Genomic DNA, 22,164 nt, shown 5'->3' on the forward strand with positions numbered 1-22,164 from the left:
TGTGGCACAGCAAAGCCATGGGATCTCCACACATGTGCTGTGGCACAAGCAGCCCACCTTCACTCACATCACACACACTGTGATAACTGGTTTAAAATTAAGAAAGGTTTTTGTAACACTTTAAGCAGAGGGCTAAGTGTCTTTTCATCATACCATTGGTCTTCTGTGTAAGAGCTTGAGCTTTGAGAAAACCCTCTGCAAAACCAGTTTTAAACGCATCTTGGTGTGCTTCAGGTATGTTTTTAGTTTTCATAAGTTTGTCCAAACTCTCAAGATCTGTTCCTCTGTCTCGCAAAAGAAACCCCTAAAATTTAAGAAAATAAAACAGTATCAAAATGATACGAAGAAAGAAGGCAGTGTCTGGAGATTTTCAGTCTACTGGACAAAGTTAAACAAATAGGCATATTTTACAAATAATTTTGATACTCTGCTAAAGCAATAGGTACGGCAATCTAGTGACTGCTAGCTACGGAAAACAGAATCTCTTACTGAGAATAGAACCCTAAGGCTAGAGAGATGGCTCAGCCATTAAAGGCAAGGCTTGTAACCAAAACATCAAGAAAATGGGACATCAAAACCACACAAAAGCCGAGCGGTGGTGGCACACGCCTTTAATCCCAGCACTTGGGAGGCAGAGGCAGGCGGATTTCTGAGTTCGAGGCCAGCCTGGTCTACAGAGCGAGTTCTAGGACAGCCATGGCTACACAGAGAAACCCTGTCTCAAAAAACCAAAAAAAAAAAAAAAAAAGAAAACAAAACAAAAAACAAAAACACACACACACACACAGAAGGTTGGAGATGTAGATTAGTTGACAGTGTTTGCTGAACATACATGAGGCCTTCAGGTTGATCCAAAGAACCATATAAACTGGACTTGGTAGCACAAGTATGCAATGCCAGAGGATGAGAAGTAAAAGCAGGAGAATTGAAAATTAAAGGTAACCCTTAGGTACACAAAGAGTCATGTGCTACATGAAACTATCTCTCTAACTTCCTTGCCCCCTCCCCTAAAAGTCATATAGCCAAAGGCATCATGTTACAGGTGTGTAATCGTAAGACTTAAGATGGATTGAGTTCAAGGCCAACCTGGGCTGAAGAAAATTGTCAGACGGGCACATACCAAATATATACACAGGAAACAGACATGAGCAAACAATTTGAAAGAACAATGTGAAATAATGCCCAAAAACTGTAAATAATCTGGTAAAATGTAATGCCAAGAAGAGAATAAGGGTATTTATGACCATATTCAAGATGGGAACAGAAAAATGGTAAATAAGGTACAATAAAACACTCTGTTATGTGAGGCTATGTTGGGTAAGAAAGTAGAGTAATGCAATTAATGAGAAACAATAGTGATTTGGAGGCAAGACTGAAAGGAGCGAGAGTAGAAACAAAGGATTAAATGAGTACTTAGAGTAATCTGGGAAATAAAATGTTATACTTATCTATGAATGGCAGTGCAACAAAGATAAAGGGAAAGTTTTAAGAAATGTTAGCTGGGCAAAGTGGCTCACACTTGTAATCCCAGCTTTGAGAACCTGAAGCAGAAGGATCACTTTGAGTTTGAGACAAAACTAGGGTAGTGAGATTTAGAACAACCTGGGCTAGCTACAGAATAAGACCTTGCTCAAAAAAACAAGACACATAAAACAAAAAGACAAGCATTTCAGATTAGTGGTGTAGATCAGCGACAGATCACTTGGCTAGAATATATAATGCCTAGGTTCAACCCCTAGGACCACCACTGCCCCACCAAAGTTACTTAGTTACTTATGAGTGTACACTGAAGAAAGGACAGCCTTTTCAATGAACAGTACTGGGAAATATGGACTCCAAAATGCAAAATAAATAAATAAATAAATAAATAAATCCTATTTCTAACTCTGAACATAATTCAAGCCCAAATGGTTTAAGAACCTGAAGACCTAATAATACCCTGAAACTTGGAGAAAGAAATGAGGACTAATGCTTCCACTTATCAGCAGACATATCACGGTTCTGAATAAGATTTCGATAGCATAGGAAGTAAGAATAACAAACAAACAGGATCTCGAAATATTTCAGTGCAGCAAAAGAGACTATCAAGCAAGTAAAGACATAGCCCTCAGAATAGGAGAGACCTACCAGTAATGCATGTGACAGAGTTACTGTCTAGAACATACAAAAGAACACAAAATACTAACCATCAAGAAAATAAGCAGCCCAGTTAAAAACTGGGCAATGGAACTGTACAGGAAATTTTCAAAGGATATATAAATGGCTAATAAACACTTTAGAAAGTGTTCAGCATACTTAGCCTTCAAGAAAAGGAAAATTGGGCTGGAGAGATGGTTCAGTGGTTAAGAGCACTGACTGCTCTTCCAAAGGGCCTGAGTTCAATTCCTAGCAACCACATGGTGGCTCACAACCATCTGTAATAGGGATCCGATGCCCTCTTCTGGTGTGTCTGAAGACAGCAACAATGTGCTCCCCCTCACAAGAAATAAATAAATCTTTATAATTTATATTTAAAAAAAAAAAAAGAGCCTCCTCAGAAAGAAAGAAAAGAAAAATTAAAACTACTTTAAAATTTGAGGAACACAGATAAAAACAAATGCAGAAACAAATGCTGGTGTAGGTATATGGGAAGGGGAACCCTTATACACTGTTGGTCAAAGTGTAAACTAGTACAGCCACTCTGGAGTGGCTCAATCTAGAGACTTCTCTAAAACTGAAAACAGAACAGCCGCATAGTTAAGCTACACCATGGGCATATACCCAATGGACTTTATATGCTAGTACAAAGACATACACATTACTATTCTACTTTTAATAGTAAGGAAGTAGAATCAACCTACATGGTAATGAACGGATAAGAAAAATGTGGACTGGTCATGGTGCTGCATGCGTTTAATCCCAGCACTTAGGAAGCAGAGTCAGATGAATCTCATCTGAGTTCAAGGCCAGCCTGATCTACATAGTGAATTCCAGGACAGTCAGGGCTATGTAGGAAAACCATGTTGGGAAGTGGGGGTGGGAGGAGGGGGGAGGGAAGGAGAGAGAAAGAGAGATATGCAGGTACATGTATGATAGGAAAAAAATTTATACTAAGGTAAGAAGCCCAGAAAAACAAATGCCATGATCTCTCTTACATGCAGATTCTAACTTCAAATCTTTTGGTTTGTGTATTTAACTTGGAGCCTAAGTGGAAAGCCAAGAAACTAGATGGGGGCCTTTTGGCAGGAAGGGAGATGGAGAAGAACAACATCTACACCGTAAGGGAGAGTAATATTATAGCTAAATATTAGCAGCAGAAAAGCTTTAACGGGTATGGGGGAAACCTGATATGGAAGGAGAGCTAACACACACACACAAAATCGTAAGTATAAGGAAAGCTGTATCTCACACCCTAATTTAAAAACATATGAAAGTATGAAGGTGCTGGGCACAATTAATTATCAGTGATGTAAAGAAAATGGGTGGGGTATTATCAACTAGAAAAATGAAGTGTTTGGTCTCAATAGTTGTAAGTTATTACTTTCTATACCACAAAGAAGTAATTACCTTCACAAATGATGGTGCTATATTCTGTGCTTCTGCTAATCTTTCAGAGGTAGACTGCAAACGGCGTGTCCTTGATTTCAAAGTTTTGAAACCCCGAGACTGTATGAAAACTGAACAAAACAGTGCCAGTTACTTTGTAGATGTAATACAGGAAAAGGATCAAGTGCAAAGTCTGACCCATAACTGTAAGTCCTAATTAGTATCTAAGTTCTAGAAACAGTTAATTCTGTTAACATTTCAATATGCTTTACATTTTTCCAACAACTTTGAACATTTTATTTCATGTTGACAGGAGAAAAAGTAAAAAGAGAGTTTATAATATAACATAAAAAACAAGACAGTAGCAAACTGTGACACTTTCCAAAAACTAAAGCTAAATTATTGAAATTGATTAAATTTAAACAAGTTTAAATTTTCTTTGATAGCTGTTTCTAGTATGAAAAAAATATCAAACTACATATTAATTTCTTACATTTAAAATCAATTTCCCAAAGTAATCATTCTTAATAATTCTGTAACCACTCTTAAATGCCTGTGCAACATATTATTCTTTTACTTATTTGTTAGGCTGAAGTTCACAATCTTCTAGCCTTTCTAATGCCAAGAGCACACAACAAGGCTACACACATATTCTTCCTGCAAAAAATTATTCTAAGTGGAGTAAGCATGCATATGCCTATAATCCCAGCACCCAGGAAGATAAGACAAGAAAACCATGAGCTCAAGAAGATCATGAGGTCCCTTAGGCTACATAGTGAGACATGGTGTCAAATAAACATTCTAGAAATACAGTTTGCTCAACTGCATGGAAATATTTCAGAATATAACAGAGTACATTCAGTTTAATGGTCATTTATAACTTTTTAATTTACACTCAGTTTAATGGTCATTTATAATTTTTTAATTTACACTAAAGACTGTTTTGAGAGTGTTGCATTTCTGTTTGCTTGTTGGTGCTGAGGGCTGAAGTCATAGCTTGAGCATTCTAAACATGTTCTCTACACTCAGCTCTAATTCCAGCTCCCCATTTCACTGCCAAACATAATACTACAATACATTTCCATGCTTTTTCAACATATGAAGACTAAATTCCTAAAAGTGAAATGTGTGACATAAAAACTACTTTCTAAAAGGATTTTCTATGATTTTTCATATGGGGCTTCAAGGTCTAATTTCAGTACTGACTTCCCCAGCCATGAGACAGTACTTGCAAACTGACTGAAATCTTCAGTACTCAGGTATTCTTATATTTTAGTTCTACTGTTGGATAATCAACTTGACTTCAGAATTCCATAAATTGTTAACATACTCATCATCTGCCTTAATTACCCTTCTGTCTTCGCCACTAGCCATTTCTTCAGAGGATTACTGGATTTAGCTGAATTTGGTTCTTTCTTTTTCATTCTATAAGTACTCTCCTCAAATGTGGAGAGTCCTAGTATCCAGTACTTTTCATTTTAGTACAGTCTTGATACATAGCTCAGGTTGGTCCTGCCTTGCCTCTCAAATGCTGGGATTAAAGATGTGTATCATCATAGATGGCTCCCATTTCTATTTGTAAAGAAGAACAGAGTGGCCAGTACTGACAGCAAATGTTTCCTCAATACTAACAAAGCAATACGTACTGAAACTAGAAATCATGAATTATGTGAATGAAGACAAATGCACACACAATTCAAAACCACAGTAAGTTTGCCTTTCTTCTTTGGCATCAAGGTTCAAACCAGAGCCTCAAAAAATAGATTCCCCAAAATACATATACAAATGCAGTGCCTGTAAGGAAAGGTGTTTGTTGCTAACTGTAGCCTAAAAGTTAATTCCTCCATTTGCTCTATGATTGGCCCATTCTTGGCAATCTTTCAAGTGTTTATTGCATCTACAATCCTGTACTAGTTAGTTTTTTATAAATGTGGCATAAACTAGGGTCATTCAGAAATAGAGAACCTCAAGTAAGGAAATGCCTTCATTAGACTGGCCTGGAGGCAAGTCTTAATGGCTGATGTGGGAGGGTCCAGCCCACAAAGGATGCTAACCCCACTGGGCAAGTGATACCGAGTTGCATGAAAAAGACAGCTAAGAAACCATGGGACTTCTTCATGGTCTCTGCTTTAGTTCCTGTTTCTGCTCTAACTTCACTCAGTGATGGATTAGGACTTCTGAGCCAAATAAACCATTTCCTGCCCAAGTTGCTTTTGGCCATTGAGCCAACAAAACCCAAACTAGGACAAATTCCAAAGCCCATCCTTACTGACTCCGAGTTTGGCATTTTCCCGAAGTTCTAGAGATAAAGTCCTTCCTATCAATTATGACACTCTTATCCCAGGGGTTCTCAACCTTCCAGTTGCTGAGACCCTTTAATATAGCTACTCATGATGTGGTGACCTCCAATCATAAGTCCATTTAATTCGGTATAATTTCGCTACTATTATGAATTATATGTACATCTCTGATATGCAGGATATCTACTATTCTACCCAGGAAAGAATCATTCAACTCCCCCACCCCCAGGTTGAGAATCACTGTTCTATCCTAAATCCCATGAAAGTAACAAACAATGCTATCAATCTGGTAGCATCTACTTTACAGCTTTATTTAAACTCCTCGTATTTCTGGGATGTTAATGAAAACATTGATGTTCTCCAGTGAGGGTAAACAAACATGCTTAGTCAATTAAACAGGTATAGATGAGTTTCCCAGGTCTGATTTACCTTGGTACTTAGCACTCACAAAGCTTGGCTTCTATTATTATTTTGTAGCTCAGAGATTATAAAGAGATTTAGACAAAGGGCTAAGCAGCACAGACTGCTCTTCCAGAGGACTTGGGTTCAATTCCAAATAACCACATGGTGGCTCATAGAGTTTCAAGAGCTCTGGGCCTTCTTCAGGTCTCAGGGGAAACCAGGCACATGGAGTACACAGACATATGTGCAGGTGGAAATTACACACATATAAAGTAAGAAATACTTTTTTTCCTCAAAAGTTCACAAAGAAAGCTAACCATGGTGGCACATACCTATAATCTCTAACATATAAAAGGCTGAGGAAGACTACAAGTTCCCAGCAGTCTAGTGAAACCTCTACATCAAAAAATATAGAACTAATCAAATGAATAATTCTAACACTTTTAAGGGATAGGTATTTCAATTACCACCACTAACAAAAACAAGTCTTATTAAATATAACTATGTCTTTCAAAATAAATGCAGTTGTTCTGTACCTGGAAAATACTGAAGATCTGAACAAATGCTTCGTAGAGTTTTTGGATGTTGCCTGTACAAGCTAGAGGAACGTAATGTACTGAACATATCTAAGTGACCTGGAAGGAAATTATAAGTTTATTGTCTTAATTGTCGAGTGAAAAACAAAAACACATAAAAGTTGTATAAAATATAAATTTATAAATACTACAAAAATCATAATGAGTTTCACATAGTAATTTTCCATAGTCTAACTTTACTTTTAAAAAGACATCTGACGTATTAACATAACTTCTTTATAGCTCACAGATCCTCATTTCACTATCACTTATGGTGCAATTACTATTTCTCTTTGGCACATCATTATATCTGCCCATGAAGCTAAATTAAACTCAGTAGATATAAAAAGAGCCTCTTTAATACTAGGATAGAGTAATACAGAGAGAGGTCCCATAGCTTAGGGACCATTTCAAAGCTCTAATGATGTCATAGAGCAGTGCAAACACAGCTTCTAATATGAATTAAAGTATCTAGAGGAAAGCCAGGTGTGTTGATGAGTACCTTTAATGCCAAAGTTCTGGAGTTAGAGGCAGGTGAATCTATGAATTCAAGGCCAACCCTGTCTACATAGTAAGTTACAGGACAGCCAGGGCTACATAAGGAGATCTTGTCTCAAAAACAAAAAGTATGTAGTATTGTAAAGCATGAAAAAGGTTCCTTCACTAGCCAGGCTTGCGACTGTACAGTATCACTGAACTATACTCTAAGCCCCAACTCCTCAGTGATTACTATTTGTCTGCATGTCCATGAGACTTAAGGCATTTTTCAAAAGTTTTCAAGTCTCCAACTAAGATATCATTCCTAATATCTCTGCATGACCAACTGAAACAAGTGCCTCATAGTATGAATGTGAAAATGCAGATTAGAAAAACAGATTAGAAGATTTACTCTGGTCAAACACTTTAGGATGTCTATGTCCTAGTCTGAGCACTTAAACCTTAAGTAATTACACTTTTTTCTCATTCTTTTAATCTTTTATTCTTGGATTCCTACAGTTTAAACTGATTTTTACATGATCTTCCACCAATATGAAACAGATATTTTGATATCTTAAGAAGGCTTTAAGTTAGGCAGAGCCAGGCAGATCTCGGATTTTGAGGCCAGTGTGGTCTACAGAGTGAGTTCTAGGACAGCCAGGACTATATAGACATAACTTGTTTTGAAAAACAAATAAAGGCTCTACTAATACCTAGTTTGATAACATTTAAAAAAAAATTACATGTGGCCCAGGCCTAAATATAATTTCAGATATTGAGAAGCTTGAGGCAAGAAGACCATAATTTCAGGATCTTCTAAGTCTATAGCATGAACGAGGCCAGCCCAGGTAACTTGCCAAAACTCTGGCAAAAAAAAAAAAAAAAAAAAAGTAAGTCACTAGTAGAGCACTTCCCCAGCACAAGTGAGGGTCAGGATTCAATCCCACCGGAGTGAATGCAGCTCAGTGGTAGAAGGCTTGCAAAGCGAGAGCAAACTCTGTGTCAATATTACAGGAAGCAAAGGAGTACAGTAAATTCTCTGTACTTTAATATTTTTCTATAAATCTAAATTATAGCAGTAAGAAGAGTTATAAACTTTTTTAAAAAAAACTCAAAAAAAAAAGTGGCCCATAGTAAATGCTAATAAACTATACCTATTGTATCATTATTTTAGTTAGAAATGACAATATCTAACATACCATATTTATTTTCAAAAAAGGACCGTGCAGAGATATGAGATGTATGCCAATAGGAAGAAACTCTTTTGTCTTTATTAAATCCAGGAAGTAAATTTTCTACCAGTTTATCGATGTGTCCAAGTTTCAATTCAGATAATCCAAGGTCCCTTAAATTAAGCACAGGCTAAAAAAGACAAGTCAGTTAAATTAACATTAACCAAATACTTATAGGATACTTATCAAAAAAGATAAGGATTTTTTAAATATAAACATGTATTGATTTTTTTAATTCTTAAAAATAAGTAAATACAAACATTTTAATTGTTATAGTTTTACTAAGTTTAGTCATGACATTTGACTACCCCCACCATTAAAAAATAATTCCCTAATAGTGCCCTTAAATAAATGACATCACTAAAACCAAAAGAACCAGTTAAGCATTCTGAGTCACAATGAAGTGAAAAGCTTTACACTATTTTCCTTCTCTTCATATAAAGCACTGTGATCTGGTGTCAACCTAACAACCATCTGTCATTCATAAAAATAATTATTTGCTGGGTGGGGTACAGTGAGATAGACTATGTTGAGACAGATCATATTGATATAACTTCCATTGTAATATAATTTTTCTTTCATTATTGTTATTAATCTTATTAACTTGTAAATTCAACTTTATAGTATTTTTAGTAGTGAGGCTTTCTTGAACTGTATGATTGGAAAGCAGAATTATCAAGAAAAGCAATGGAGCACCTACAGAAAAGAGCAAGAGGAAATGAGCAAATAGGGTAAAATAAAGTACAAATATGACAAGACAAGCTTCCCATTTAATCAAGATATGTGCTATCATGGCAGGCATGGTGGGGCACACATGTAATACTAGCAGAAGGTCCCTGAATTCAAGACCTGACCCATCATGACCATCACCACTTCAAGCGAGCTTCTTGCCTAGTTTTCCTCTACTGTCTTCTGCCACCAGTCCTAATCCCAAAACTAAGAACATGCAGTATTTACAGGTTAAAAGTTTTGAAAAACTTCACACTTTTTTCTTCAATAAAAAGTACACTCAGGAGACGGAGGTAGGCAAATTTCTGAGTTCAAGGTCAGCCTGATCTACAGAGTGAGTTCCAGGATAACCAGGAATACACAGAGAAACCCTGTCTTAAAAAAAAAAAAAAAAAGGAATGAAGGAAGGAAGGAAGAATATTCTGAGTTTTTAACTATCTTATTAATAAAACTTGTAAATAGAAAAGGTTCTTAGTCTTGCTGCATCCATGCACACTGCATATCACTGACTTCATGATTATAAAAATACTGAAAGTGTAGTTTCCTGGCTTACAGATCTTACTTTCAAGTACTTATGCTCTATGATTTTTGTTGTTTTGTTTTTGAATTGGTTGTCTGAGATAAAGTGCAGGCTGGGACTCGAGCCATGTCATCATCCCCATTTAATCTATCTATAAGACAGAAAACAATGATGGTGTTACTGTGCTGCTGACTTCCTTAAGACTTAAGTAATGACTGTCACTAACCTGAGAATTCTCAGTCTCATTCTTCCCCCAAGGAGCTATACTGACAACTGAGGACTGCTGTGGGAAGCCTATCACTTCCCTAAGTGATAACAGAGAGCCTCTACTACGTTACTTATGCTCCAGAAGTAACCAACTAATCATACGAGATACCCTAGTTAAACTCAGTGGGTCACCAACAACCAAGCATGCCAAACCACATACCAACAAAGACATGAAAATGGGGGTTTGGGCCGGGTGGTGGTGGTGAACGCCTTTAATCCCAGCACTTGGGAGGCAGAGGCAGGCAGGCAGGCGTATTTCTGAGTTCGAGGCTAGCCTGGTCTACAGAGTGAGTTCCAAGACAGCCAGGGCTACAGAGAAACCCTGTCTCAAAAAACTAAAAAAAATAAATAAATAAAATAAAAATAAAAACAAAGGGGGGGGGGTTGGGGAGAGAGGGGATGGGGACACAGTTGTTAGAAGAATTCAGAGGAAGTGAAATAAAAATGACAAAGCATTATATACAACTAAGAAAATGTCTATTTTTAGATTTTATTTTTAAAAGGAAAAAAAGGGGTTAGGAAAATGGCTCAACGGGTAAGAACACTTTTTTCTGTTGTTACAAAGGACCAGGATTCAATTCTGGTCCCCATGTGGTGGCTTAAAAATCATCTGGTAACTAGTTCCAGGGAATCTGACACCCTAATTTAAGCTCCATGGACACCAGAGTGTTACACAGATATACATATAGGCAAACGTTTATACACACACACACGCACACACACACACACAAAGCCTAAAAAAAAAATACTCTTTTTATTGAACACTAATTGGTATAAACAATAAGTAATATGGGAAGTACATAGTAAATGTCATATGTTGTAAAACGATAACCAAATAAACTAATACTCTTACTACATACAGCAAACAACAAAAGCCAGAATTAACTGTCTTTAATTTCAAAGATTAGTTGAAAGCAGAAAACATATATAAATGCTTAAATAAAAATATTTGACCAAGTATACATTAAAATTCACCATACCAAAAGTCTTTCTCATATAGTTCAGATTCGGATGAACTATTACCTCACTACTGGGAGCTTCATGCTCAGGAACTGTATCTCGATGCTGTTTTAGAGAAACAGTAGTATTGACAGAAACAGATACATTTTTTGGTGAATGGAAGGCATTGATGAGATGACTGAGAGGAACTGTAACCTAGAAAAAAAAAAATAAAAGTTTAAATTAAGCAGTCTGGTTCTTTTTAATCTCTTTTTTTCTAGTCAGAATTTAGACCTATTAAACGTTAAAAATACACCAGATGTCAACATTATGGATAGGTTCGGATATAGCTCCATGCTAGCCCCCATCAGTGTAGATGATGGTCTCCCGCTGAGCTGCAGCACCATATACAAGCACATACACAGACAGCAGAGACTGGCATAGACACAAACACACATACACATGCAAAAAGAGCTGTCCATATTCATTTACTGTGACAGGAAGAAAATTGGTTTGTTCTTTCATGATACTACCTTTGATATGTTAGAAACCAGGCATGGCAGTAACACAATTTTTACCACAGCAATAGGGAGGAAGACAAGGCCGATCTCTGAATTCGATGCTAGCTTGGTCTACATAGAGTTCAAGGCCAGCTAAGAGACAACATACACACTGGCTCTGTCAAAAAAATTAATTTGAAATACATATACTTTCGTTCTCTAAAGTCTGCTTTCTAGGAGTTTATTCTATGGAAATAACTTGACAAATGATGCACACAAATAAGACAATTTTTTCCAATATAATTTTAAAAGAAAGGGAAAGCTGGAGAAAATGACTATTAGGGAAGTGGCAAAATAAAAGGCAATTCTGCAGAAGGCTTCACAAACATTAAAAGCAAAAGTTCACACCAAGAATTTTCTGATTTTTGAACTTTCCCATTGGCACCATCTTGTTCTAAATCCCACCATCTACTCCCTTGTTTCTGCCATTACACAGCTGTAGCACACTACCAGCAAGAGATAAAAGTAATAATAAAGTCTGCTAGCTCATGCTTCTGCTTAAAATCTAACACCTGCAGAACTTGAAAATCTCTACAGTTTGGTTTGTATATTACCTCACATTTCACCCATGCCCCTTCATTCCCTGTGTTAGAAATGGCCCAAAGAACACATGAAAACACTTTACTTAGTCTACCAGTCTATAAGAACATATGAAAGAAGTACATAGGGAAAACACTACAGAGTTATGATGTAAAATCCTTCTGCATAGGAATTCACCACGCAGCAGCTCACTCAATTACTGCCTCCAGTAGTGGGAATTACAGTATGATGAAATTATCTGGTCTGACTAGTCCCATTCTGGGACTATTTGCAGATTCAAGTTACCCTGTCAGGACAAACACAAATGTAATCCATAGAGCTTATGAAATCATAAGCTTCATAACTCAAGGAATTCTAAGAATATAACAGAAGCTTGGCACAAGGAAGAACACAAAAATTAAGTATTTCTTTTGTCGTAGCATATTATACAACTAAAGGATAAACTCCATATGGCAAGGATTTTTTTCTATTTTAGTATTCAATGTTGCATCCCCACACAAGTGTGAATACAAAGAATGCGAAATAGGCATTTTTGTTGAGTGAACAAAATAATGAGCTCTGATTATAAACCAAGTCTAATAATTTAATTCAATCCATGACATTAAAATTAGCCAGTGTTATACATCTTGCTGTGATTTGAAGGCTGAGTCCCTTTAAAATTCATGCTTAATTCAGTTTCCATTATAACAGCAGTAAGAGGTGGGAGGTGATTAACTAGGAAGGACCGCACAGCACCACAAGCCAACTGCTCCTTGCTACATAGGGTTGTACAAAACCCACAACAAGCAAGTATGGAAGCCGTGGAGCCCAGTCCTTCCGCCCCCAGAGTGGGTGTCCCCCTTGCTCTTCTGCTCCTTTACCATGGTAAGTTGTCTACCCGATGGCAGTATACTATATTCATCATGCTTTCTTCATATAAATCAATATTATATTCAACAGTCTCTATCAGCCATTTTTTTTTGGGGGGGGAGGAGTTTCAAGACAGGATTTCTCTGTATAACCCTGGCTGTCCTGGAACTCACTCTGTAGACCAGCTGGCCTTGAACTCAGAAATCCACCTGCCTGCCTCTGCCTCCCAAGTGCTGGGATTAAAGGCATGCACTACCACCAACAATCTATCAGACTTTTTTAATTACTAAAACTTCCCCAGACTCTGTCATCTTAGAAAACAGAATTTTCCTGTATCAAGCTGACCAACACAGAAACATCACTTTCCACCATCTCCCATACTTACACTGAGTGAAATTCCATTGCTTCTTTTCTACCTTCTGAGACCGATTGGCTGCCAATTCCTAATCCTCTTGTCCGGCCCGCCCCCACCCCCCACCCCCCACCAGGAAGTCTGGAATTAGAGATGCCACATTAGACATAACGATTTCTTTTCCATAATTACTGAATACCTTTTCTGTGTCAGGGCAACAGCATCCTTAAATCTAGTACACTTACACTTTTGCCCTCTCATATTCTCCACACAAGAAGCCAGAGCAAGCCTCCAAATGAAAACCTAGTCACAGAAATCAAATGAATCGAACTCCCTAGCTGCCTCAGACTTCTCTGACACTGCTCCATTTAATCACTCTGCTCTTGCCACACTGGCCTGACTTCTGTTCCTCACAGGAATTTTTATTTATATTTTTCTGTCTACCTGAAATTCCTGATTATTGTTCATCTTTATGACTAGGAGGAATCCACGTATGCTTTGTTCTCTTGCTGCCTAAGAAGTAGCTAAGCAATTTCATTCTCCATTAGTCCACCAATACCATAGGAACACAAAAAGGGCAAGTAGAAGAATTAAAGAACACTGGGGGAGGGGGGGTTCTTTTGAGACAAGTTATCACTACGTAACATCTCTAGATTCTGCCTGCCAAGGAATAATCATATTCTCAAGACAAGAAGTTGACAGTGCATCTGGTGTGATAGTGATGGGAGCCATGATCCCAACACTTCGGAGGCCAGCCTGGACATAGGGAGAGCCAGGACAGCAAAGAGAGAGTGAAATCTTGCCTCAAAAAATAAAATATAATTAATTAAACAGTGTTATCACCCTCCCTCCCCCCCAAAAAAACAACAAATTTTAATGAAACAAGGAAAAAAATAACACAATTTGGGTCTTGATAAAAAAAAAATTTAATCAATTTTTGAAATTTAATAGGCCGGGCAGTGGTGGCGAACGCCTTTAATCCCAGCGCTGGGGAGGCAGAGGCAGGCGGGTTTCTGAGTTCGAGGTCAGCCTGGGCTACAGAGTGAGTTCCAGGATATTCAGGGCTATAAAGAGAAACCCTGTCTCGAAAGAAAAAAAAAAACCAGTAAGAATCTAGTGATTCAAAACTTTACACAAATTAATTTTGGCCAGAAAGAAAGAAATTGCGATGCTATTCAAATTATTAGAATATGTTTGAACCAGATTCGGCTTGAAAGGAAAAATGGGGGCTCAGAAAAAGGTTGATGTCTTCTTTACCTCTCTGCAGACTTTACAAATTCCCATCTCAGACTGTCCAACACTAAACAGTGCCTGAATTCTCAACAGAAATTCTGTGCAAGCCATTGGATAAGCTATGAGACGTCCACCACGGTTACTGTCAGGTCATACTCTCAGCACTGTCACCTGATCTACTACTCAGTCCGCGACTCACCCTGGGTTCGTTGCTTCCCTCACTAATTTGCTTCAGAAACACCGATTCTACTACAGCATCCGGAAGACAGTCGCAAAAGGGCCGCAGGAAAACGACAGAAGGCTGGGCTTACCTGAGGCTGCACAGTGCTCGACAGGGAGAACATCTCTGGGCCCTCGGGACCTTACTCGCCAGCCGAAACTGCTTCCTATCTTCAGCTCAGAGGAAAGGGGCTGAGCCCTTTTATTTTCTCTTTATTTCCCTTCGCTTTTCTTCCAGTTTCTCTTACTCCTCCCAGAAACAAAAAATGGCTTCCCCTCCCGACAGCTGCTACGACGACATCTGCCCCGGAAGACCAAAGGCTATCGAAACAGTACTTCCGGAGCAAGTGACTGCCTCCACGTTCACCCCGCCCCCATCCGTCAGCGCTCCGCCTCTTCTGAGAACTATTTCACTTTGGGGTTGGTTTTCGAGGATTCTTTATCCAGTCCCCACAATAAATTGGATGTTCTTCTGGTCGCTTTTGATTTGTTTCTGAATTCAGTAGGGCGTCAACCGCGCTTCCCGCTCACCCAGGTTCTCTTCATTCTCTGACTTCGCTAGCTTCCACACCTCATCCCTAGCCATTGCTTTACTTAATAGTCGGCCAGGCTTCTAGCTCACGCGGAGGGAGGGAGGACTGCAGATCTTGACTGGGACTCGAAAGGTCCCCACCAGACTCGATCTACACTAAAGTCTTAATAGTCCCCTTGCTCGTTAGCCAGCGAATGCACTCCCTCGTCACAAAAACATCATGTATACCCGCGGCTGAGCCCCACCCAGCGCTCCGCAGACCCCGCCCAGCAGTGCCGCCGGCCTCGCCCAGCGCTCCGCAGACCCCGCCCAGCGCTCCGCAGACCCCACCCATCGATGCCGGCTTACAGTGAGCCGGCAGAGCGCAGGCGCGCGGCGACGTCACGGGAGGCGTCTGGCGTGGGCGAAACCTTTTGAATCTAGTTGGCGGGAGTTGCTGCGAATTATACAGCAATGGAGTCCGCCTCGGGAAGTGAGGAGAATGAAGGCGGTGCGGCGATAGAGGAGTGCGTGAATAGGATCCCGGTACCAAGACCACCCTCCATTGAGGAGTTTACCATAGTGAAGCCCATTAGCCGTGGTGCATTCGGGAAAGTGTACCTGGGACAGAAAGGCGGCAAGTTGTACGCAGTTAAGGTAGGCAATCTAGAAACTAGGAGGTCTTAAATGGTCCTCCCGCACGGACCTCCTTTTTACGTTGTTGAACAAGCTCTGGGGCTGCTGGAGCACTAGCCTGAAATGCTTGGCTTACAGAAGTCTGCACAGTCCTACTTGTTGACTGTTGGCGTTTGGCCAGACTGCAGTGAGCAGATGTCCGTCGTTTCCCTTGCCCTGCCCTTCTCTGTATCCTGGGAATCATTACCCGGTGAAAATAGTAAAACGTACCCAATTGTGTCCTGACCAGTGTTAACAAGTGAGAAAACTACGGCTGAAAGCAGAGACTTGAAGTCACAGCCGTGATTCATGAGTCGTGTTTCAAAAATCCAAAAGGCCTGAAGTACTTTGTCGGTTGTTTTCCTTGTTTGACATATAGAATAGCCAAAATCTTGTTATCACAAACAAGATTGGTTTGTAGACACTGATTTCAAATACCACTCTTAGCAGGAAGAAGCTGAATTATATTCAATTTTTCTGTGATGAAATTTATGCTGTGAAAATTTTTAATTGTAGTATTATTTATTTCATGTATTACCTGGATGTTGGATTTGTTTTGCTCTTTTACTAACTTGAGCTTCACCTGGATTAAGTTTGATACTTTAAGTTTGTAATAGTCACTTTCTGCTTATGTTTTAATTCCATCTCTTTGATAATAGATTATCAAACAGTAGCAAATGCTGTAAAACCAAAAGATCTCATTAAACCTCATTTTTGTTTTTCAAGTCTTTCATAGTGATATGTGAGCTATAAATTCATTTATAGAGCAAGTAGAAAAAAAATGTGTCCTAAATCAAGTGTTTCTTATCTATATGTGATCGTAAAAACAGTCAGTGTGCACTTAAAATTGTTCTATCCACCCTTGCTTCTCATCATTCCCAACGTTGTGGTAATGAGTGAAAATGACAAAGGAGGCTATTGACCAGTTCAAATTCCTGATACACAGTGCTTGGAAACAGCACACACAGGATAAACAGCCCTTCACCTGACTACCTAAATGCCAGTGTCACCCCTATCCTTCAGGCTAGAAACTTGAGGGCCTCTTGTATTTCATCTATGAACCATATATCCTTTGACTGTCCTGTTCTCCCTCTGGAAAACGTTCTTGTGTTTGTTTGTTTTTGTCTTTGCTTTGTTTCGCTTTTTTCATTCACAAGTGAATAAGTTCAGGCTCTCATTTCAACCCACTTGTTCATAAAAGCGCAGTTCAGTAATGATTTTTAGTAAATTAAATAGTTGTGTAACAATCACTGAAAACCAGTTTTAAAGAGTAGTTTCGCCGGGCAGTGGTGGCCCATGCCTTTAATCCCAGCACTTGGGAGGCAGAGGCAGGTGGATTTCTGAGTTCGAGAGTTCGAGGCTAGCCTGGTCTACAGAGTGAGCTCCAGGACAGCCAGGGCTACAACAGAGAAACCCTGTTTCGAAAAACTAAAAAAAAAAAAAAAGAACAGTTTCATAGCACAAATGTGTCTTTCTGCCTGTTCACAGTACCTCTTCCCTTAATATGTCAGCAGGTAACTACTAACCCTCCTCTCTCTGTCTCCCTCTTTGACAGTCCCAAATAGCCTCAGACACATGATGTAGCTGAGCATGACTGGCCTTAAACTACTAATACTTCTGACTCCATCTTCTAAATGCAGAGATTACAAGCATGTACCAACATGCCCTATGCACCAACTCACTTTCTATCTCTGCAAGGTTGCCTTTTCTGGACGTTTCACGTAAATGAAATCTTACAATGTATGATCTTTCTTCTTAAATTGCCTGATGGCTTAAGGTTCATCGGGCCTTAATTTCTATACTTAGTTGGTTGGAGTAGTTCCCTAACTAGAATCATTAGCTTTACTTTTAATCCATACTTTAGGCTGTGGTTTGCAGGCCAAAATCCAGACTCCTTAAAAAGTCAGTCATATTCCTAATTATTTGGCCCTCGGTTTCTACTTTATCTTCCACATAACTTATGTTAAAGCAACATCCAGGCAGCTGGCTGGTCCCTCAAAACCATGACTTATTTTCACACCTCAGGACTTAAGTTTATTCTGGTTCCTTCTTAACTGCTTTTGTTCCACCTTTCTCTGCTTTTCACCCATTGTTTTGTTTTGAGGTTTTACCTAATTCTCTGGAAACCTCCTCTGATCTTCCAAACGCAACTGATTGAAATTGTTTCTTACTTTATATGTTGCCAAGATACTTGCTTTTCCTGCATTAACACCTCAAGGAGTCATTAATTGTTGATATAAAAACACCGATTAATCTCTTCTGTAAATATTTTGGTTACCTTGGCACGGGACCACCTCATAAGCGTCATAGAGCTTCTGCCAGTGAGATGAAAGGTAGAATCATGTTGTTGGCTTGATTTGTTAATGTCTCTTCGGTGCTGGGAAAGAGAGACCTAGGGCCTTACCACTGTTAGGTCAGTGCTCTACCACTGATCTACATCCCTAGCCTTTCCCTTGGTTTTCTTAAGGAAAGGAGGTAAAGCTAAATTGTGTCATGTATTTATCATTTTATTAAATACTTTAATGAGTGCCTTTTTTATAGTAGTAATAAGCATTCCGGTATCTTTATTGGTTCTTTATGAGTTTCACATCGTGCACACCAATCCCATATTCCTCTCCTCATTCATCCCTTTATACCCGCCTTCCATCATTGCACCCACCCTCCAAAAGAAAACAAACAAACAAAATCTCACTGTGGCAGCTGCAGTGTGTCCCACAGTACACCCTTTTGTCCACAGTTCTTTACTTGCAAATGTTCATTTCGAGGCCTCTGGCTTCTGCTCCACTATCAATACTGGATCCTCACCAGGACCCCTCTTAGATATCCTGTTGTTGCTCTGTGTCATGGAAGTCCTGCAGCTTTGAATCTGTAAGACCAGTCCCTTCACATGCTACAGCAGTTCATAGATGGGGTAGATGTTGGGGTGAGCCAACTCAAAATCCCGATCTGGGTGGTAGCGTAGCTGGTCAACCCATCAGCTCTCCCACACCCACACCACCAAGGCAAACTCTCCAGCACTGTCCTGGGTAGCAGATAGCTCATCCAAGGTCCAGACTGGCAAGAGAACAGAGCCTACTCTCATACCTACTGGGCTGTCTCATCCTCCCCACACAGCCAGGGCCTGCTCTGTTGTGCTGCCCAAGGCTCTCATTGCCTTGGAACCAACTCTCCTGCTTGTTGTAGGTAGCAAGAGGTGAGGGGAAGGATCCTACTTTTTTTTTTTTTTAAAGTATATTTTCACTAATTCTTTGAGAACTATATAATCCCTGTGTTACTATGTCATTTAATGCACCAATTTTAACATATTGTTTTGTTTCTAAGCCAGTTTACCTTGAAACTTAAAAGGTGTAATTTGGCCAGATATGATGGCACACACCTGTATTCCCAACACTTGTGAGGTGAATATGGTAGAATTGAGAGTTTGAGGGTAGCCTCAGCTATATAGTAAATTCAAATCCAGCCTCAGATACATAAGGATGGGGATATAGTTCAGATTTTTCTGTAAGGCAGAATTCGATTTGTTGGTATTTTTTAAGATTAGAATCTTGTTCTGTGGTCCAGGCTTGCCTCAGCCTCCCAAATACTGATATTACAGTCTTGTGCTAGCTACCATGACCAGTTCTCATCATTCACGAAATAAACAGACTTCCAACTGTAAAAACGGGTAGATTTCCTTATGTGTATGAACATTTCGGCTGACTATATGTATGTGTACCATGTGTGTGTCTGGTACACAGAAAGGCTCTAAGAGGATGTTGGATCCCCCTGGAACTAGAGTTACAAATGGTTGTGAGACACCATATGGGTGCCGGGAACTAAATTCAGGTCCTCCATAAGGGCAACAAGTTAAGCATTCAACAGTCTGAATCCAGCCCCCAACATTTTTACTCTGTTCCCTTCTATCAAAGAGTAATTATATGTATGTGAGTGTGTGCCACATGTGTGGAGGTCAAGGTGTTCTAGATCTCTTGGAACTGGAATCACAGGCAGGTGTTAGCCTCCTAAGGTGGGTGCTGAGAAGAACTTGGATCTTCTGGCAGAGTAATACACACTCTTAACCAGTGAACCATCTTTCCAGCCCCTGACATTTTTACTCTATTCCTAAGAATGAGAAGCTAAAATATATGTGTGTATGTTTACATGTAAACATATATTGGTATTCATTTAACTAGCTAACTGGTTATTGGTTATTGGGCTTATTAAGAACAGTATTATCTTTTGACTTCGTTACAATAAAGCTTTCATAAAAACATACAGATCAGTCAGGCGTTAATTCATTTTCTTTCTCAAGTGCCTGGTATTTTGTCCAACACAAACAGTGCTATCTTGAAAACAACGTTTTTTAACTTGTTTCCCCATCTGAAATATTTTTCTGGCAGTTTCCTGATGTCAGTCAGATCTAAATGACATCTGTATATTTTCTCTTTCTTAGGGTGTTTATGATGTCGACTTTGAAACCTCTGAACGCAGTTTAATGAGAGTAAATGTGTCTCTTGTCATGTTATCTATTATAGGTTGTCAAAAAGGCAGACATGATCAATAAGAATATGACTCATCAGGTACAAGCTGAGAGAGATGCCCTGGCACTGAGCAAAAGCCCTTTTGTTGTGCATCTGTATTACTCACTGCAGTCAGCAAGCAATGTCTACTTGGTGAGTAAACAGCTTTGTGCTTCTGTTGACTCAGTAGCCACTCAGCCCAGTCATCTAGAGCATAGTATTATGTTGAGCATGCTTACATATGAATTCCTGCTTTGGGGCTTAATGGCTTAATGACCTTGACCAACTTACATGTTGTTTTAATGAGAAAAAGAACCAATAGGATGCGGTTTTATATACACATACACACACACACACACACACACGTATGTATGTATGTATGTATGTATGTATGTATATAGAGAGAGACAGAGAGAGAGAGGGATCCGTTTTTTAAGTAATCTGACTATTAACTGTTGGTAGGTGGCAAATCCAAACTACATGATAGATTGTTACTCTAGAAACTGACGAAGGATTAATGCTGCCATTTCTACCAGCTGTCTGAAGGCAGGCCTCCTTTTACGTTGAGGATTTTAGTCTTTTCTTCTATTAACAGCTTTCAACTGATTGTTTGCAGACTAATGACATTATGGAGGATAATGTGCCTACTAATTTAAATTATACCTCATCTAAATACTTTAGGTGAGCTATAAAAATGATACTTTGTCAAAAAACTGGCCTGGTACCTGATGATTTAGTCCATTTCCAGTCTTTAATTAACCCTCAAGTATATTTAGACTGGTGTTAAGTGTGGTACAAAGATCTAATAAGACAAAAATTTTAGAAAGGAAGGTGGTTTTGTAGCATAGTGCTGAGCACTTTTTTACTGCATCAAGATGAATTTACAAACAAGGCAATCTTGTTTTCTTTTTCTTTTTTAACAAGCCATAGTTCAAATGAATGGCAAATGGAATCATACAGTAAGCCCCTGCCTCTTTTCTCTGAAGGCAGCAGACAATACAGAATCCTTTTGGTTTGAGGATGCAAGTTTGTCTAGACATTCATCTCCAAAGCAAAGTTAAAAGCTGTGCAAGATGGCACAGGTCTATAATATCAGCACTTGGAAGGCAGAAGAAGGAAGACTGCAAGTTCTAGGCCAGCTGGAGCTATATAGAAGACCCTACCTAAAAAAGAAAGCGAGAAAGAGAGGGGGAGAGTGGAGGGAAGGAGGGAGAGGGAGAGAGAGAGAACATGAATGAATGTTGACTTTATGTTGGGGACCATTTAGTTACCTATTGGTTATCAGAGGTTTGTGGAATATGTGAGACCTAGGTAATAGTCTTGAATGCTATGTCCAAAGAAGGTAGGAAAGTTGTTACCAGCCTGGACCAGAAGTTTCCAGGTTGTTGGCATCTTGCTCCAGGAATTCAAGAAACACACAAATAGCCAAGTTTTATTCAAAGGCATGGTGAATAATGGGCAGCTGCACAGGAATAGCAGACTGAGAAATCTGTTCCAAAGCCCTTGGGCTACCTGGGTCTTCCAGGAGGAAGAGGAGTTGACTGAGTGGGGAGAGACTTAGAGAGTTTTCTGTTTGACTGATAAGCTTGGGTTATGTAAACTGTTGTCCACTCTGCATGTCCTTTCCTATGATGCATCTGATTTTAATTATATACATGCCCAGTTATGCATAGGCATCTGGTCCCTTGACAGTTTATGTTTAGAACGTGGATCATCTATCTTGCTGCACTAGTGTAAACTGAACAGGCCCACTACCTCTG

The 22,164-nt window shown here is 39.2% G+C and overlaps 2 protein-coding genes across 3 annotated transcripts in view; one reads left to right on the forward strand and one right to left on the reverse strand.

The window, feature by feature from the left end:
* Yme1l1 (YME1 like 1 ATPase) overlaps positions 1-15,377 on the reverse strand; it is a 37,533-nt gene extending 22,156 nt beyond the window's left edge. Inside the window, exons 1-6 of the mRNA XM_028764868.1 lie at positions 14,812-15,377; positions 11,051-11,182; positions 8,479-8,641; positions 6,764-6,862; positions 3,547-3,656; positions 154-304 (exon numbers count right to left, since the gene is read on the reverse strand). Of these exons, the coding sequence (XP_028620701.1) occupies positions 154-304; positions 3,547-3,656; positions 6,764-6,862; positions 8,479-8,641; positions 11,051-11,182; positions 14,812-14,844 (688 nt within the window). The 5' untranslated portion in view covers positions 14,845-15,377. The remainder of the gene's footprint in view (positions 1-153; positions 305-3,546; positions 3,657-6,763; positions 6,863-8,478; positions 8,642-11,050; positions 11,183-14,811) is intronic.
* A 174-nt stretch (positions 15,378-15,551) lies between these two features.
* The window catches only part of Mastl (microtubule associated serine/threonine kinase like), a 32,753-nt gene continuing 26,140 nt past the window's right edge, over positions 15,552-22,164 (forward strand). The window contains exons 1-2 of one of the 2 annotated variants that reach the window (XM_028764927.1): positions 15,552-15,887; positions 20,420-20,557. In XM_028764927.1, the coding sequence (XP_028620760.1) occupies positions 15,705-15,887; positions 20,420-20,557 (321 nt within the window). In that variant the 5' untranslated portion in view covers positions 15,552-15,704. The remainder of the gene's footprint in view (positions 15,888-20,419; positions 20,558-22,164) is intronic. The other variant, XM_028764928.1, reaches the window with a different exon arrangement.

The sequence above is a fragment of the Grammomys surdaster genome, unplaced genomic scaffold (assembly GCF_004785775.1).
Source record: "Grammomys surdaster isolate TR1022 unplaced genomic scaffold, NIH_TR_1.0 146, whole genome shotgun sequence".
Classification (NCBI taxonomy): domain Eukaryota; kingdom Metazoa; phylum Chordata; class Mammalia; order Rodentia; family Muridae; genus Grammomys; species Grammomys surdaster.